General features: G+C 39.7%; 5 protein-coding genes across 5 annotated transcripts; 3 read left to right on the forward strand and 2 right to left on the reverse strand.

The window, feature by feature from the left end:
- Positions 1-465: 465 nt before the first annotated feature.
- BNR1 (Bnr1p) lies at positions 466-5,399 on the forward strand (the record flags this gene model as incomplete). Its single annotated transcript, XM_043193691.1, has 2 exons — positions 466-473; positions 563-5,399. 2 exons carry the CDS (start codon positions 466-468, stop codon positions 5,397-5,399), a joined length of 4,845 nt encoding a protein of 1,614 aa, XP_043047227.1.
- A 529-nt stretch (positions 5,400-5,928) lies between these two features.
- Positions 5,929-8,868, forward strand: MIS12 (Mis12p; the record flags this gene model as incomplete). The annotated part of the gene is made up of 1 exon (XM_043193692.1): positions 5,929-8,868. The coding sequence occupies one exon, from the start codon at positions 5,929-5,931 to the stop codon at positions 8,866-8,868; it is 2,940 nt and encodes a 979-aa protein (XP_043047228.1).
- A 129-nt stretch (positions 8,869-8,997) lies between these two features.
- EPL1 (Epl1p) lies at positions 8,998-11,625 on the reverse strand (the record flags this gene model as incomplete). The annotated part of the gene is made up of 1 exon (XM_043193693.1): positions 8,998-11,625. One exon carries the CDS (start codon positions 11,623-11,625, stop codon positions 8,998-9,000), a length of 2,628 nt encoding a protein of 875 aa, XP_043047229.1.
- Positions 11,626-12,802: 1,177 nt separating this feature from the next.
- KQ657_002949 (uncharacterized protein) lies at positions 12,803-15,367 on the forward strand (the record flags this gene model as incomplete). Its single annotated transcript, XM_043193694.1, has 1 exon — positions 12,803-15,367. One exon carries the CDS (start codon positions 12,803-12,805, stop codon positions 15,365-15,367), a length of 2,565 nt encoding a protein of 854 aa, XP_043047230.1.
- Positions 15,368-15,427: 60 nt separating this feature from the next.
- On the reverse strand, positions 15,428-17,017 carry MKC1 (mitogen-activated serine/threonine-protein kinase; the record flags this gene model as incomplete). Its single annotated transcript, XM_043193695.1, has 1 exon — positions 15,428-17,017. The coding sequence occupies one exon, from the start codon at positions 17,015-17,017 to the stop codon at positions 15,428-15,430; it is 1,590 nt and encodes a 529-aa protein (XP_043047231.1).
- Between the last annotated feature and the right edge of the window lie 906 nt (positions 17,018-17,923).

Raw genomic sequence — 17,923 nt, forward strand, 5'->3', positions numbered from 1 at the left:
AGGGGCTGATTAGTATTGTTACGTACGGAACCTTTTGGTCTCCTACCATTTAACTTGGACATGAGATACACCCAATTTTGTAAGTAGTAGCAGTAGTAGTAGGAGAAGTCGTGGTAGTGCAACGCTAATTATATACGTATGATATACAATATATCTATACACTTGCTATCATACAGTATAACTATACTATACTATACTAAACTATAAGGTTAAACACCATTACTATGTACGAAAGTTAACTAATGGTATACGCTTTTTTAATCATACGCGACTGCATATAAATTTATGTTTTTCGCGATGCCAAGTTCCTGCATACAGAAAACCAGATCAACCATCAATAAACCTTTACATTGTTTTCAAAACCCAGTAATGACGTTACTATGGCTTGAGCTGATCCTTGTTGTTCTTAATCATCGTGGTCATTACTATCATCAGGGTGACGTATCACATTCAACATGGATGACTATGACTCTGTACATCCACAACCATCGGCTCCGGATTCGGCTCCGATTCCTCCCCAACACAGCAAGACGCGAGATACCTTCAAAAAACACATGCTAAGCATGAGGATCATACCCAGTAAAAAACAAGGCAAGAGCCATCCCGAGCCATCTTCCGAAGTCATTCAGCTGCTGACATCTGCGTCCTCGTCTTTATTGGCCTCCTCCTTTCATTCCATTGGGTATAATACAATCGCTGCGAAAGGTGGTGGTGGCACGGCTGATAACAACCAATACAGCTCCTTGGATCCAAGAACAAAGGAAGTACAGAAGGGCTTGAAACTAGCAGGGTTTGGATTATCAACAGATTCTCTTCAATTTGTAGGGGGCGGTGTTGGTGTTGGGGTGCACCTCCTGGATGATCCAAGGTCTCACAGTGTGAGTTCCTTACCACTTGGTGATACTCTGAGAAATAGTCTGTTAACTGACTTGAAACCACCACCACCACGGACTTTAAGTTCCGTTTCAAATAACAGTCCGCTTCAATCGTTCAGCACGTTTGCTCTACAAGCAAGCCACGTTATAATGCCCAGTCCAGAAATAGTCGACAGCTTATTTGAGGAAATGCTTACCAAAAGAGTATTCAGTGACACGGCCATACGTAATCTCCGAGAGCAATCCACCACGAGGAAATGGGAGCTTTTACTACGAGAAAATGAAACCAATGCAGGGTTTGACTTACAAGGAGCATTAAGTACAGCTTCAATGGAAGTGCTGAAACTAAGAAAGGAAGGTACTAGAAAGGAAGGCCCCATCTTCGGAAGTGTAAGCGTCCGAAAAAGTTCAAGAGAGAATGTTAATTCAGCTGATGGTAGTCCAAAACCTAACAATAACAGCAGCACCAGTAACAATACTTTTGCTAACATTAAGAAATTCAAAGAAGGCGATCCAGAGTGGTACGTGGCTCGAATAATCTCCAACAAGTTAAATCTAAAGGGGTATAAGAAGTTGGAAAGAAGATTAGGGGAGAAGTATAACGCTTCTTGGACAGAAAGGTTTGCTAAAGCTCAAGGAGATTCAGCTTTATGTGTTATACTTCTGCGTATTAATAAGAAGACCATTAAATCAAATGAAGAGTTTGAAAAGGAATTTATTATAGTTGAATGCATCAAATCAATCTTGAATAATTCAACAGATGATGATCAAAAATTGGGGAATATTGGTCACTTTATTAAAGCCATTTGCTTCTCCTTAACATCTCCTTGGTTATCAACAAGTACAGTGGTTACAGAGATCTTAATTTTTTTTGCATATTTAAAGAATGGAAGTTGCATTAATTATATCTTGGAAGCAATGACAACCATACAATTCATGTATAACCATACAGTACCATTTCAACCGTGGTTTAAAGCTTTGGAACAAAACTTTGACCAACATTTACTACATGGTAGTGGTGGGATGTTTGAAAGCTTTAGAAGGTACACTTTATCTTCACTTTTTTTAATAAATTCCATTGTATTGGGGTTACCTTCAATAGATGATAGGATTACTATTCGAAGACAATTTAGTGAGTCTGGCTTGCTAGAGATATTCCAAAAATTTAGATCCTTAGATGATGTTAATATTAATAATGAAATCGAGAAATACGAACTGTTTGCAGAAGAAGATTATAATGATATTTGCAACACAACCACAATTCTGGGACTTGGTGGTGAAGATGAAGAAAATGATTTGCAATTGGTGGATCTCTTTGAAGATTTGCAACGATTATATAAGCTTGATGAAGAACAAGATTTATTAAAGAGTATTTTACAAAAATTGGTGCTTTTAAAGGATACTAATAGAAACACCCACCAAATATCAAAGTTATTATGGTTAACAGATTCAATTGTTCAGCATATAATGGCTCATTCAACTACGTTGAATGTTTCTCCAGCGACTGTGGTCAATAGCTCTATTCAACGACTTCTTGATAGACTAGCCACCGAAGAAACTGCAAATAGAGCAGTTCAAGAAGCTTCCAAATTAGAAAGGAGAATAGTTGATCTTGAAGATGAAATTCAACACCAACATAAAACTAACAAACCTACCGAGTCTTTAAGTAAAGAAGTTCAAGCTCTTACTCTCAAAATTGAATCTCAACAAAGACATATTGGACTACTTCAATATCAAGTGAAACACTTGGAGGGAGAAAAGAAGAAGTTGCTACAAAGATTAAACTCTGGCAGTATGAACGACTCTGGAAGTCACCTAATCCCATCTTCCTTGTCTTCAGACAAGTCAATCAAGCTGAATACTATTTTTGTGAATGAATTAGAGTCAGTTCTTTCCCATGGAAGGACTAGTAAAGTGGTCATTGACCTTACTGCCAATTCTCCTCATGCTAATACTAATATCAATTCGTTATCAGATACCAATGATGATACTTTGGATGAATTTGACTTTGAGAATGAGTCCCCAGTGAATACTACATCTAGATCCAAAGCCCTTGATGTTTTAGATAATATTTTGGAATCTAAAACATTGGGAAACATCCGGAAAGAAGCACCTGTTTCAAAAGCAATAACTGCAGTTCCACCTCCTCCACCTCCTCCACCCCCATTTCCTTCATTCATGGCTACTGGACCATTGATATTACAGCCTTCTTCAGTATCAGAAGCACCAGCACCAACAGCACCTCCTCCTCCACCCTTGCCTTCGTTTATGTCTTCTAAAACAACATCAGCAGCACCTCCTACTGTCTCGGTACCTCCACCCCCCCCAATGCCTTCATTTATAACAGAAGGAGCTTTCCCACCTCCACCTCCACCTCCACCTCCACCTCCATTCCCAAACCAATTGAAGGAGATTTCACAGTCAACAGTTTCACTAAATTCTATTCCTCCTCCACCTCCTCCACCTCCACCTGCATTCTTAAATAAGAGCAACAGTGTTTCCGATTTGACATCAATCCACTCAGTTCCTAAGTTAAACAAGTCATCAACAGATATTGCTATTACCCACCCACCAAGGTCCCATGAGGAGTTGAAGTTATCGCAGGCGACAACTTTGGAAAGAGACGAAATGTTTGTTGACGAAAGATTACGACCAAAGATCAAATTAAAACAAATTCACTGGGATAAACTTGAAAATACATCTAATACATTCTGGGATGAGATCACAGATTATAATTTAGTAGATAAATTGGCAGAGAAGGGAGTACTAGGAGAAATAGAGAAGCAATTTGCTGTGAAGCAAACCACAGAGAAGAAGAAACAAGCCCACATTAGTGCTAATAAGCCTACAAAGATCAGCTTTTTATCCCGAGAAATGGCTCAACAATTTGGTATTAATCTTCATATGTTTGCATACATTTCTGCCGAAGAACTTATAAGCAAAGTCCTTAGTTGTGATGAAGAGGTGATTTCCAATATTGGGGTATTAGAGTTCTTCAATAAGGATTCATTGTCAAATATTAACGACAGCATGATACGTAATTTCAAGCCCTATTCAACTGATTTCAGATCGGGAAAGAAACCCGAACGTGATCCTAATGAGTTGGAGAGAGCAGAAGAAATATTTGTTGGCTTATGTTTTAATTTAAGACACTATTGGAAATCTCGTTCTAGAGCACTCTTATTATCTCAAACATACCAAAAGGATTACAGAGAATTAATGAACAGACTAGAAGCAATTGAAGAAGTATGTAAGGCATTACGAGGTTCTCAAAGTCTTCGAAATGTTCTTGGGATCATTAGGAATGTGGGTAATTTCATGAATGATACTTCAAAGCAAGCTAAGGGGTTCAAACTAGATACTTTGCAAAGACTTAAGTTCATGAAGGATGGAACCAATTCAATGCATTTTTTGAACTACATTGAAAAGTTTGTTAGAAATGAGTTTCCAGAATACGGTATGTTTGTAGATGAACTACAACCATTGCATATGATTCTGAATATTCTGATTGAACATTTAGAACAGAGCGTTCGAGAGTTTGAGACCCAAATCAACAATGTCCAAAGTAGCATTGCTAAAGGTAATCTTAGTAACTCCAAAGAGTTTCACCCAGATGATAAGATCCTCGAAGCGATAATTGAGCCTTTAAATAAAGCTGAAAGTCGATGCTCGTTATTAAGTTCGAGATGGAAACGGATTCTGAGTGAATTTGAAGACCTAATGGAATACTTTGGAGAGAATCCAAAAGATAACCAAAGTCGTGATTCATTCTTTGGTAAGTTTATTACTTTTATTGGCGAGTTCAAGAAGGCTCATATTGAAAATGTTCAAAAGGAAGAAGAAAAACGATTGTATGAGCAGCGGAAACGAATGCTAGAGGAAAGAGAAGCCAATAAAAGGAAGAAAAAGAAGAGAAATAGTATAAAGAAGAAACAGGAATCTCAACGACTTGATGTCGAAGCCAAAACGATCAACCATGAACAGAATGAAAGAACTACTTCACAAGAGAGCAACACTACTGATACTACTACAACCGCCACCAACGCTGCCACCATGTCAAGCTCAGGATCAGATTCCCATATCAAAGTTACAGAAACACAGAAAGCTGAGGTCGAAGACGAAGACGAAACCGATGAGAATGACAATGACAACGAAGATGACTCGGATCTGGATAGTCTGGGCAATGAAGGAGACACTTCCCATGCTGCTATAGATTTACTACTTGAGAAATTGAAAGCAAGTACGTCGTCGTCGACGCTGTCCTCAAGAGATAAGATCAATAGTCAACGAAGATCAAAAGCATTATCATTTTATTCAGCCGCACCATCGGAAGAGAATGAAGATAATAATGATGTGCAATTTAACGAATACGAAACTGTCAATTCTCTTAAACGACGTCTTACTAGTAGACGGAGTCAACCTCGGGAGTATGCCGAAGTTGCTGATAGCAAGGATGATATTATGGTTAGAGCTCAAGTAATGCTTAATGAATTACGACAGAATCTTGGTGGGTTGAAGACGTGAGTGTATTATGCATGTGCATACTTACGTATGTATGTAAGTATTTACGAATGCATGAACAAGGAAGGTTTGATAACCATTCATCGACTCGGGAATCTGACTCGGGTCAATACAAAGAAGTTAACATCTTTATGACTCGGCCCTCGACTTATCATCGGCATATTTTTATCACCGATATGTTCCAATGATACGGCTACTTCAATTACCCCAGACTTCAACCGCGATATTAACTTATCATACCAACGTTAACTTAAGACTTAGCATTAACAAGTGGCCATAAAACACGATGACTCATTCAGATTTTTTTGCTTTCTTTTTTCTTTTTCTCTTTCACATACAAAAATCGTTAACTATGTATAAAAAGAACGGGAAAAAGTTTATCCATCAGCCGATGATCTCCTGTATACGGGTAAAAAGGAATGCACAAAAAATTTTTCATACAAATATAAACTTAACAGTTTAAGAAAGGGTTTCTTTCATACTAATACTATTATCATCACTACTACTACTACAAATTGTAACAGTTGAAAGCATGTTAGCATCGCGGCGTTTGTTCAGAAGTAGCATTACTTACCGAGCATTGCACAGCTCTATCCGTAGGGCCGATGCCGTTGTTATTTCCGGTACCAAATTGGCTAAGGCTATAAGAACCGATATTGCTGAGAAGGTTGTTGACTATAACAAGAAGCACTTTAATAGCGAACAGTTGAGATTCAAGCCATCATTGACTATCATCCAAGTCGGTAATAGACCTGATTCATCTGCTTATGTCCGAGCTAAACTCAAGGCAGCTGAGTCTTCCAACATTGTATCCAACTTATTGAAGTTTGAAGCCGACATCAATGAAGAAACGTTATTGGAAGAGATTGACCGTTTGAACAAAGACCCTAAAGTTAACGGGTTATTGATTCAATTGCCCTTACCTAAACATATCAACGAAACATTGGTCACTAATTCGGTTGCAACGGAAAAGGATGTCGATGGTTTTGACAGATACAACGTTGGAGAACTATCCAAGAGAGGAGGGAACCCAATGTTCAAGCCTTGTACTCCTAATGGATGTATGGAGCTCATAAAACAATCAGGAATCTCACTTAGAGGTAAGAGAGCTGTGGTTATTGGTAGATCCGACATTGTGGGTACTCCAGTAGCTGCTATGTTAAGAAATGAAGATTGTACTGTTACCGTATGTCATCGTCATACCCAAGACTTGCCAGTGATTGTTCTGGAAGCAGACATTGTGGTTGCTGCTGTTGGTATGGCTGAATACGTCAAGGCTGATTGGATCAAACCAGGAGCCATTGTCATTGATGTTGGGATCAACTATAAGCAAGATTCCACTGCTAAATCCGGTAGGAAGTTAGTAGGTGACGTTGACTATGAAGAAGTGGCCAAGAAGGCTGGGTTTATTACTCCAGTCCCTGGTGGAGTTGGTCCAATGACCGTGGCCATGTTATGTTCCAATGTCTATGATAGTGCTGTCTTACAAGCTAAGAAAGCCCATGAACATGCATTCAAACCATTACCCTTGGAATTGAAGGACCCTGTGCCTTCTGACATTGATATTTCCAGAGCACAAAAACCCAAAAAGATCACCAGAATTGCTAAAGAACTTGGGATCTTGGAGGCTGAATTGGAGCAGTATGGCCATTTCAAGGCAAAGGTCAACCCAAAGGCCGTTATTGAAAGATTAGATGAACAAATTGAAGGTTCAACCCAAGAAATTGGTAATTATATCTTGGTGGCTGGTATTACTCCAACACCATTAGGTGAAGGTAAGTCCACCACTACTATGGGATTAACCCAAGCTTTAGGAGCCCATTTGGGTTATAATTCTATTGCCAATGTCAGACAACCAAGTATGGGACCAACCTTCGGAGTTAAGGGTGGTGCAGCTGGAGGTGGATATGCTCAAGTGATTCCAATGGATGAATTCAATATGCATTTAACTGGTGATATCCATGCCATATCTGCAGCTCAAAACTTATTATGTGCTGCTGTGGATACTAGAATGTTCCATGAATACACTTCCAAGAGCATCAAGGGGTTCTATAACAGACTTGTGCCTGCCAAAAAGGGAGTCAGAACCTTCACCCCTTCAATGCTCAAAAGATTGCAAGCCTTGGGCATCCCCAAGACCAACCCTAACGATTTGAACGACTCAGAAATCGAAAGCTTTGCCAAATTGGATATAGACCCAGACACCATCACCATCAAGAGAGTTGTGGATTGTAACGACAGATTTGTACGGGAAATGACCATTGGTGAAGGTAAGAACGAAGCCTCCAAGTTCCCTCCCAGAAAGTCAGGTATGGATATCACCGTTGCCTCGGAGATAATGGCCATCTTGGCATTGTCAAGCTCATTGAAGGACTTGAGACAAAGAGTTGGAAGAATAGTCGTCGGTACCCAAAGAGAAACCGGTGTACCAATCACTGCTGAAGATATTGGATGTGCTGGAGCTATCACTGCTCTTTTGAAGGATGCCTTCAAACCAAACTTGATGCAAACTGTGGAAGGAACACCTGTTTTCGTTCACGCTGGACCCTTTGCAAACATCTCCATTGGGGCCTCGTCTATTATTGCTGATAAGTTAGCTTTGAAGTTGACTTCGCCCTCCAATCCCATCAACAACCAACAAAAGGGGTTCGTGGTCACCGAGGCCGGGTTCGACTTCACCATGGGTGGCGAACGGTTCTTTAACATCAAATGTAGAGCGTCGGGATTTAAGCCCAATGCCGTGGTTCTTGTGGCCACATCCAGAGCTTTGAAATTACATGGCGGTGCTCCCGATGTTAAGCCCGGTCAACCATTACCGGAAGAATACGTTACGGAGAATTTGGACTACTTAAAGAAAGGTTGTGCTAACTTAGCTAAACAAATTGCAAACATTAAACAGTATAACGTTCCTGTGGTCGTGGCTGTGAACCAATTCGAGACCGATACACCCTCGGAATTGGCCTTGATCCAACAAGAGGCCCTCAACGCCGGTGCGGACTTTGCAGTTCCCTCTAACCATTGGGCTAAAGGTGGAGCGGGAGCTGTGGACTTGGCTAAAGCCGTGGTCGAAGCCGCCAAGGTCTCGGAACAAGATAGAACCCCCAAGTTCTTGTACGATGTCAACAAATCTGTCGAAGAAAAACTTACAACCATCGCCAGAGAAATGTATGGTGCAGCTAACATCGAGTTATCTCCGTTGGCTAGACAACAAGTGGAAACTTACACAAAACAAGGCTTTGATAAGTTGCCTATTTGTATTGCAAAGACCCAATACTCTCTTTCTCATGATCCATCCTTAAAGGGAGTTCCTACAGGGTTCACTGTTCCTATTCGGGAAGTCAGATGCTCTGCTGGTGCCGGCTACTTGTATGCCTTGGCCGCAGAGATCATGACCATCCCCGGGTTACCAACACACGCCGGGTTCATGAATGTTGAAGTCAATGACGATGGAGAAATCGAGGGTTTGTTTTAGTTATTCATATGTTAAAGGGTAATAATGTTTTATAGATTTGGGAAAGCATATATTAATATAATAATACAAATTCTTCTTTTTGGAAACATGCTTTTAGCTTTAGTCTTTAGTAGTATACACGGTGTATTATCAAGCAGAAGTAGTAGATGACTTCTTCTGCTCCACCAGATTGGCTGTTGCTGTTGCTGTTGGACTCTTGGAATTTGAGGCCCCACCTTGCTTCATGATCTTCATTTGTTGGGAATATAAAGCATTATTGCTGTTGCTATTGCTGCTATTGCTGCTACCAGATTGGTGCTGAAGAGCTCTCATCCGTTGCTGCATAAACACTTGCTGTTTCTGTTGAACAGCTTCTCGAAGAAGATCATACGATTTGGCTAATAACATAGACCCAAACCTTATGGATTGCGTATCATCACTGATACAATTCAACTTGGAGGGATCAAGACTAAATGGTCTCTCTAATCCAGCTTCATTCTCCGATAAATCATTATCAAATCTCCATCGAGATTCTAATCGTTTCAATGAATCTTCCTTACATTTATACGATTCTGGAAATGCTGTTGGTGTCACTGAATTATCTTCAGAATCAACATCCATGTCCATAAACCTTTCAACATCTCCTTTGAAAAGTCCCCGCCTATCAATATACATGCCTCCACGTCCTATTCTCTTTCGCAATTTGAATATTGGTTCTGAAAGTTCACCTTGTATTTGGCCACCATACGAACTATTTTGAATCGTTTGGCCATATCCATTGGAATAAGCACTGAAATTATTAGTTTCAATATTATGGAGTAATTGAGCAACATATCCTTCACTATTTGTACTCATCTCGCTCTCCATAAACGTTTGTAAATGAGGAAATGGCTTGGAAGGTGCCAATTCTCCCGTTGAGCCCTTGAACGTCTTCATCAGCGGTAAAGGCTTCTCCCCTTCATCCAAATAACTCTTCATGGAGTTGTCAATATAATTGGAAGTAATAAATTCATGGAAACTCGATGCAGCAACAGAGGAATATGGAATATGACTTAATTCTTGAACCTCTTTAGTTGATATATTGAAATATGGTTCATAAGGATCATCCGTTGCATTAATATAACCTTTGTCCATTTCTCTCCTTTTCCGTAACTTTTCCAACACTGCTCTCTTTATAGTTTCATTCTTTTCTTTTAATACTAACGAGACAGTAACAAGATCCATATCAGGAATTTTAGAAGGTGGTAATTTAACATATGGTTGCGTAGATGAAGTCTGGTCTTGAATATTAGGAATGCTTTTGTTATTAGCAGCATTAACACCTGTAGCGGCAAGATTGGGGGTATGAGAATGACTGTGATCTTTCCTTGATTGTTGCAGTCCCTGATTGTGACTTGAAGATCCCTTTGAAATAGTTTCTTCCTCCTTTGGCTTCGGCTTGATTTCTTTCTTCCGTTTATGAGGATAGTATAAATAGTCATCGCCCTTAACACCCACAGTTCGTTTCAATGACTTACCTTCACAACGTAACTTAAAAATTTCATTCTCCGACTCCAAACTCTGTAATTTCAAGATTTCTCTTTTACATACAGACATAACCAAATCACTTGCTCTATGTAATGATTTTTGAAGTAAACGAATTCTCTCTCCACCAATTGTATCTGCACGTCGAGTCTTACGAGCTTGCCTGAATTCTCTTCTACGGAAACAAATATAAGGATCATTGTCGTTATCCTTTTCCGTTGCATTGGGATCTTCAAATTTCAAAGATGGAACAATTGATTTCCCTCGTCTTTCTATCTTTCTAACCTTCCAATGATTATATATCTTTTCACCAAATAAGATCAATAGTTTTGCCACAGTTCGTGGTTCCTTGGTGCCTTCTGGATTCGGCTTATCAAACTGAGTGACAAATGGTTTATACTGTAATTCCTTAGACAATCTGTCTTTTAATGATATCGTCAGAATATAATTGGTGGTCGAGGTAAATTTACCTGAGCTATTGTATTCATCTAGGATATAACCAGATAATTCCTTGAAGCTAAGAATATTGGATGGATCCATAGAAAGAAATGGTTGCTTCTCTTCGATTAATTTCTCAAACTTGTCACAGACAAGTTCAAATTCTAATTCCGAACATTGGTTCTTAACTCCGTTATTCAATTTCGTCAAAAATTCCTCATCAACTTCATCTATATTATATTCAACTCCAACCGTATCCTCTACCGTTGCACTGAATTTAACATAAGAATCAGGTTCTAAGTACTTCACATCTCCATAATATTTGTAAGCGTCAGGCCATACTTTTGAAGCATCAGGCGTTGGAATATAAACTTGGGCTTCTGAAGATTCTCCTTGTTTCTTGGATTCATTGGTCAATGCTTGCTGAGCAGCATTGATGACCTGTTGTAAGTGTACTTCATCTTCTTCATTCTTATCTACCCCAGTTTCCATTGCATGTAAGTCTCTCTTTTGTACTGCTGTTCCAGACAGTGATACACCGCCACTGGCACCATTATACAAATGATGCACATGACTTTGTTCTAACTCACTATTAATATCCACACTAGGAAGGTCCTTCTGTCGATATATGGTTAAAGGTTGTTTGGTAGATATTTTACGTTGACGAAATCTGGCACCAGCAGCACTCGCAGCAGCAGCAGCGGCAGCACCACCACCTGCGGTGCTCGAAGCAGAAGAAGTGGAAGCTGCTTTAGAGGCTTTCGACGTCCCATTACCCTTGTTCTGAGTGATATTCTTTGTAGCTGTAACTGCCATGTACCTAATTAGAGGGTGTTAATATAATATATTTAACCCCGGAAGTCACGCGCGCGTTCAATTCCGAACACTAGAATGTCGAAAAATTTTCCCGTCAGTAAACAAGGTCAGGGGAAAAACGGGGTTAACGACAAACTAATTGGAATTTTCGGATAAACAGAGTCTCTAATCGAAATAGAATCCACTGTATCTTGTAGAAACACACCCCCTTATTATGTATCGGGGTTTTTCTTGTAATAACAGTTGTGTCCGACGCTCCTTGTGTAGGGTTGAATGCGCCGATGGGAAGTTTGCCACTGATTGGACACTATTTGGTGTCTCATTTTTTCACGTTGTCGTCTTTTGTCGTCGCAACTTTTTCCACAAGCGCGACTCATATGCACACCCTCCAATCACGTGCTTTACACGTGATCATAACACGTGATATTTTGTTTATTTTGGTTATAGTAAGTAGGTTGAATATACTAGATAGTCAAATGGCTGTAAAATATAGTAAGGATGATTAATTATAAACCAATCTTAAATATTTAGTTCTGTACAAATACAGCAGTAGTAGACTGAACGGACTTTAAGCAAGTCTCTCTAAAGGATGGATGACAATAACTTATGAACGGGTGCTTGCCTAACCAGGTTAAGTCGTTAGATATATTATTTCATTAAGTAAAGATTCAATAATATACCACCCATCAAAATGATTATATTGGCGCCCATCTCCCATTGAAGTAAAGTCCTAATTCAAAAAAAGTTATTTCGGAATCTAGATGTGTATAATATAGCCGGAGAGACTTCCGTTAATCCAAAAACATATCAAAGTGAAGGAACATGTTGGAAGATGATGATGAAGTAGACGATGAAGAAGAAGAAGAAGGAGAATATATAATTGCGTTTGAATTATCATCATCACTCGCACTCATAATAAATTTGAGAACCAGTGTCGCGACACGATTTACCGTAGTAGGAAATCATTTACCGTTACCCAGTCGGATGTTTATACTTTACCCAAACTCATGTCAATCTCTAGCTGTTCCTCCTCTAAGTATCCATAATCGACTGGATATATACATTTGAACGAGAAAGTGTATACTGTTGATAGTGGTCAACTGTTGCGTTCATACGACTTTGACCAGTACGAAAAGACCACAGTACCCACAACACAATCTGACACATCATATTCATTATGTCTGTTAGCTTGCAGACATATTTAAATTCCATCTGTCCGATAGCTACCCTGTTGGAAGAGAACTCTTGGTTAGAAATCCCCGATGAACTATACTCCAGACTCAACTCCAATGTTTTTTATAATCAGTACAGGGTTCAACTCTCCAAAAAATATCTCAACATATCACGACCACCCCTTAGGGCCACCAATGCACTCAAGGAGTCTACGACTTATGTGTCGCTCCCTTTACATGTGATGTACAAGTTGACCGACCTTTTGAAACAAAAATCTCGGTTCGATGAAGGTAACATACAAATAGGGGCTAATGTCAATCCATTTGTGACTGATCCCTTCAAATTTGTTGAACTCAACCCCGGGTGTCTTTCGGTGATAATGACCATTGAGGATAATGGTGGGGGTGATGGTAGTGGTACAGTTTTTGGAGATTTTCAAGATAATAGTACTTCTAGTTTAACTAATGGCAATATAAAAAGATTGACCACTAATTTCTCCAAGTTCTTAAGAATGGACTGGACCTCATTGGCTGTTGTCAATAAAAATACCAACTTCCACCCTTTAAATGCACCTTCTGCTCCCTTGCCGTCTATGATCGACAAGATATTGAAAGTACATGATGCTCCCGCCTCCATCCAGGGGAAACTTTTGGTTGCAACTCATGTTAACATCTTAAACATCATGTTTCTCAACTCTTTACAAGGTGGAAGTGGTGAAGATGTTCTTAGAGTTCAATTTAAGAAACTAATTACCAGTGTTTCTTCCAACGGTAGTTGGGTCATTCTAGGGTTTAGAACAGGTGAAATAATGATTATAGACATTGTTAAATTGGAGTATCTTTCTTACGATACAAAACTATCACTGGCCATTACTTGCATTAAACCCATGTTTAATCATATTTGGATAGGCTCTGCGTGTGGCCACGTTATGATTATTAATCCCATAGGAACCATTCATCAACATCATCACTCTGGAGATCCGATGCTGGTGTCGACTAAGCCAATTGTTGATCAATTTGTTACTTACATCAAACCCTTCAACTTATCGCCATTTCAATCGGCTTCAGGACCTGCAACAACATCAACATCAACACCAAAAGGCAAAGCAGACAATGAATTTGTTGTTGGTCATTTCAAGATATCTCAAAAGCCTGTTACTACCATGTCATGCACTCAAGTGGTTGATCATAAGGTAACTGGAGGGGGAAACAGTGAGTCTACTTCTATGGTGCACCAAAATTTTACTCAAACACATCAACAACCGTTAATAGTGGCCATTGGTTCTTCTGATGGGTTTGTAAGATTCTTTGACTTGGTCTCAGACAAGTTCTTAACGGATATTATCTCCAACTATCTGAACGATGGAATCTTGCATGTGGAGTTCTCTCCAGATAATCGGTTTGTATCTGTTGTTGGGAAGGGAGACTTAATAGAGGTATTCAAGTTGACGTACTATAATGTTGCCCTGTTATTGGGGAAGCAATTTGGTAAGGAAGGTGGTGTTGGTAGTGGTGGTGGGGGCCATCAAAGTAATCATATGACAGCCTCACCTATTAATGCTTCATCATCTTTTATCCTACCAACTTCTATGAACACTTCCAAGACCAGGTCCAGAAGCGGGACGTTAGGAAGCATGGGATCAGCAGATATTGTTAACAGTAATGGCGTTGATGATGATCGTTTCCAGGATTGTCCTCCAGTGGTTAAAGACATTGAGATAGTCACTAGACTTAAAGGACACACCAATACGGTGAGTAAGACTTATTGGGAACTAACGAAGCTGATCCCTCATACGTATCGTCTTATCAGTTGTGGACAAGATGGTCGAGTACAGTTTTGGGATTTTGACTATAAGTCCATCCACAAGTTGAAGAAGAAGTTTGAAAGGCTTCCTAAACATCACTATCATCACAACCAAAATCAGCATCAACATCAGCATCAACATCAGCATCACCAACATCAACAGAATTCCACCAATCGTGGTTCGTCCAACCCCGTAAAAGCACCTACATCTACTACGAACAACCAATTCTTACAGAACCATCTACAAGTTCCTTCTGGCTTTGATGCAAGATTGAAACGGCTTGTCAAGACACACCAAAGAAGGTTCTCGAATGGAGAAGACTTGAACTTGCTTTCATTGGCATCGTCCAGCAGCTTGAACAACACCAATTCGGGAACAGACTCCAGTAAATTGGAAGCGACTGCTACAATCACCACCAACACTAACAATAATACCAGCAGTAACACCAATCACGAAATAATTAATGGTTTCTACAGAAGTCTATTTGAAATGAGAAACAGAAAGGCTTCAACAGGAACAGCATCAACCACAGTCAATGATCATCAGGGCACATTAAAGAAGTCAAGTCATTCCATTATTCATCCAATTGTCTTTGATAAGTTTGTTCCGTCTATCACAAATGCCATCTGTTCTCTTGACTTAAGCTTGCTTATAGGAGATGCCAAAGTCGATAACTGTTACGTTGATGACGAGAAGATCTACTGCATGTGTAAGAACGGAGATATCTTTCACTTTACTCTTACTGAAGAAGCCAGACTCTTTTAGGCCACTAACTACTACACTTTGTCATACTTATACTGTCATTTTTTCATTATTTTGTCCTACTCATTGCAAGAACATATTATTATGATACAGTCCATCCAAGCCAAACCCAAGCTCTTCTTCTAATTTGAATAAGTCCTCGTTGGCAGAGTTGCTTAACCCATTCGGACTATCCGCTGGATTATTGGCAAACGTGAAGTCTGCCAACTCTTGAGGCCGGGGCATTTGCTGATAAAATTGGTTGGTTCCGTCGGATGCCAATCGTGAAGTGTTAACATGCTCTGCACTTGACAGGAATTGCTCATATTGTTGATCTCTAGGAGGCATTGGTGGTGCAGCCTGCTGTCCTTGCAGCAGCACAGAACTTTGAGCTTTCTGTTGTTGTTGTTGTTGTTGTTGTTGTTGTTGTTGTTGTTGTTGTTGTTGCTGTTGTTGCTGTTGTTGCTGTTGTTGCTGAACTTGTTGCTGTAATTGAAGTTGCTGTTCCTCCAACGGTTTCCGTACAAACTCCCTGAACGATCTGACTTCCTCTACTATCAATTTCTTCATTTCTTCGATGTTATTGACCTCTTCAAATGATTTGAAGTCAAACTTCACAGCACATTCTAATTCGTCGACAGGTTCATGCCAAATGCTCAAATAAGGATGATCCAAGGCCTCTTGGACCGTAATTCTTTCATATGGATCCAATGCAAGCATTTTATCCAACATATCAATGGCCAATGGATTAGCATTAGGAAACAACTCGGCAAATTTAACCTTAGGCATGAATGGTAACGATCTAACATAATTTTGAGCTCTGGTGGACCCAATTTTAGTTAGTGTTTCTTCTGGAGGAGTCCCCAGTATCAAAAGGATCTGATTTAATTGGTCCACATAATCTTTACCCCGGAATAAAGGTCTACGGCCCAACATCTCTGCTAAGATACATCCAACAGACCACATATCAATGGCCTTAGTATAATTGGTGAAACTTAACATGATCTCAGGGGCCCTATACCATCTGGTAGCAACATACTCAGTAAGGAACCCTTGGTTCTGTTCTGGGTTCTCTGAAAAGCCTCTTGCCAAACCAAAATCACAAATCTTCAAGTCGCAGTCGGCATTCACCAAAAGGTTACCCGGTTTTAGATCTCGATGAAGCACATCGGCCAGATGGATGTACTTAAGTCCGCATAAGATTTGATAAATAAACAGTTGAAAATGTTGATCGGTTAGTGGTTGATCTGATCTAATGATTTGGTGCATATCACATTCCATCAACTCTTCATATAAGTACACGTCGTTAAAGTCCCCCGTTACAGGGTTCGGTACGATATCCAAATCGTAAAGACATGTGATGTTCTTGTGTCCTCTAAAGAATTGTAACAATTTTAATTCTCGAAGGGCTCGTTTACAAAGTATGGTTCTGGAAAACATATTAGTAATCTTTTTGATAGCTACAAATGAAGTGTTATCACTTCCATTGTATGTAGCAGAACACACTATACCGTAAGCTCCATGACCCAATTCCCGTACCACGGTGAACCTGTTGTCCACAATGAATTCTTGGTTGAAGACAGTATTGACTGTCCTTCCCGGGTATTGCAGAGATTGAGATTGAGATTGGTGGAAGGCGGAGTTGGTGTTGCCCGAGTATTGTTGAGAAGGCATGAGACTGGCTGGTGCTGGCTGACTGACTGACTTACTGATCAAGGAGGAGGAGGATCGTTAAAAGAAAGATAAACTTATATGTAATTTTTGACATGATCCTCATAATAGCAATTCAATGCGCCGTATTTTGTAGAGAGTAGGTTTCGGTACATTGCACTGCAGGAAAGGTTTGTTGGAGTTAGGTACACAGGAAGCACAAGAAGGTACATGCGTGCGTTATGCACGCACTTCACTCCAAAAACTATTTATAGAAATTAAAGCCTGGAGATCTAATGCGTCTATAAGCTTTTGAAATTTACACCAAAAATAAACTGATAGGAACAATATAAATAAAATAAAGGAGCGATCTTTCAAATATGAATGTGATTAACCGTTGTGCTATTTATATTTGGATGAGCTTTACGCAAGCTTATGAACTAGAGTTACGACATCCGGCATATGAGCAAACCCATACAACTTTTTCCCGTTATATACGTTGAAACAGCCACATGTCACTTGCATTAGGTTCATCTTATGGTAATATGTTTCTACCACACGTTCAACTATAATAGTTAGGCTACGTACGTACAGGTATCAGTAGCATTATGTCACAAGTGGTGTTTCTCATACAGTAATAGCGGTTGAGGTCCAATTTGTACGTTCCGTTGTCATGGATACAATGAAAAACAATTCTACAATCGACAGAGCCTAATGCACTCATCAATATTAAACGTACGGCTCTTTAATATCAATAAATAGTATTCAGTAGTCAGCTAGTATACACAAATATATATACTTATTCCTTGACCAACACAGATGCTGCACCCATACCAGTACCAATACACATAGAAGTCACACCAATTTCACCAGGTTGCAATTCTCTCAAGATAGTTGCATATTGTCTGGCACCGGTACATCCCAATGGGT

This window comes from Scheffersomyces spartinae (genome assembly GCF_019049425.1).
Source record: "Scheffersomyces spartinae strain ARV_011 chromosome Unknown scaffold_25, whole genome shotgun sequence".
NCBI classification, from domain to species: domain Eukaryota; kingdom Fungi; phylum Ascomycota; class Pichiomycetes; order Serinales; family Debaryomycetaceae; genus Lizanozyma; species Lizanozyma spartinae.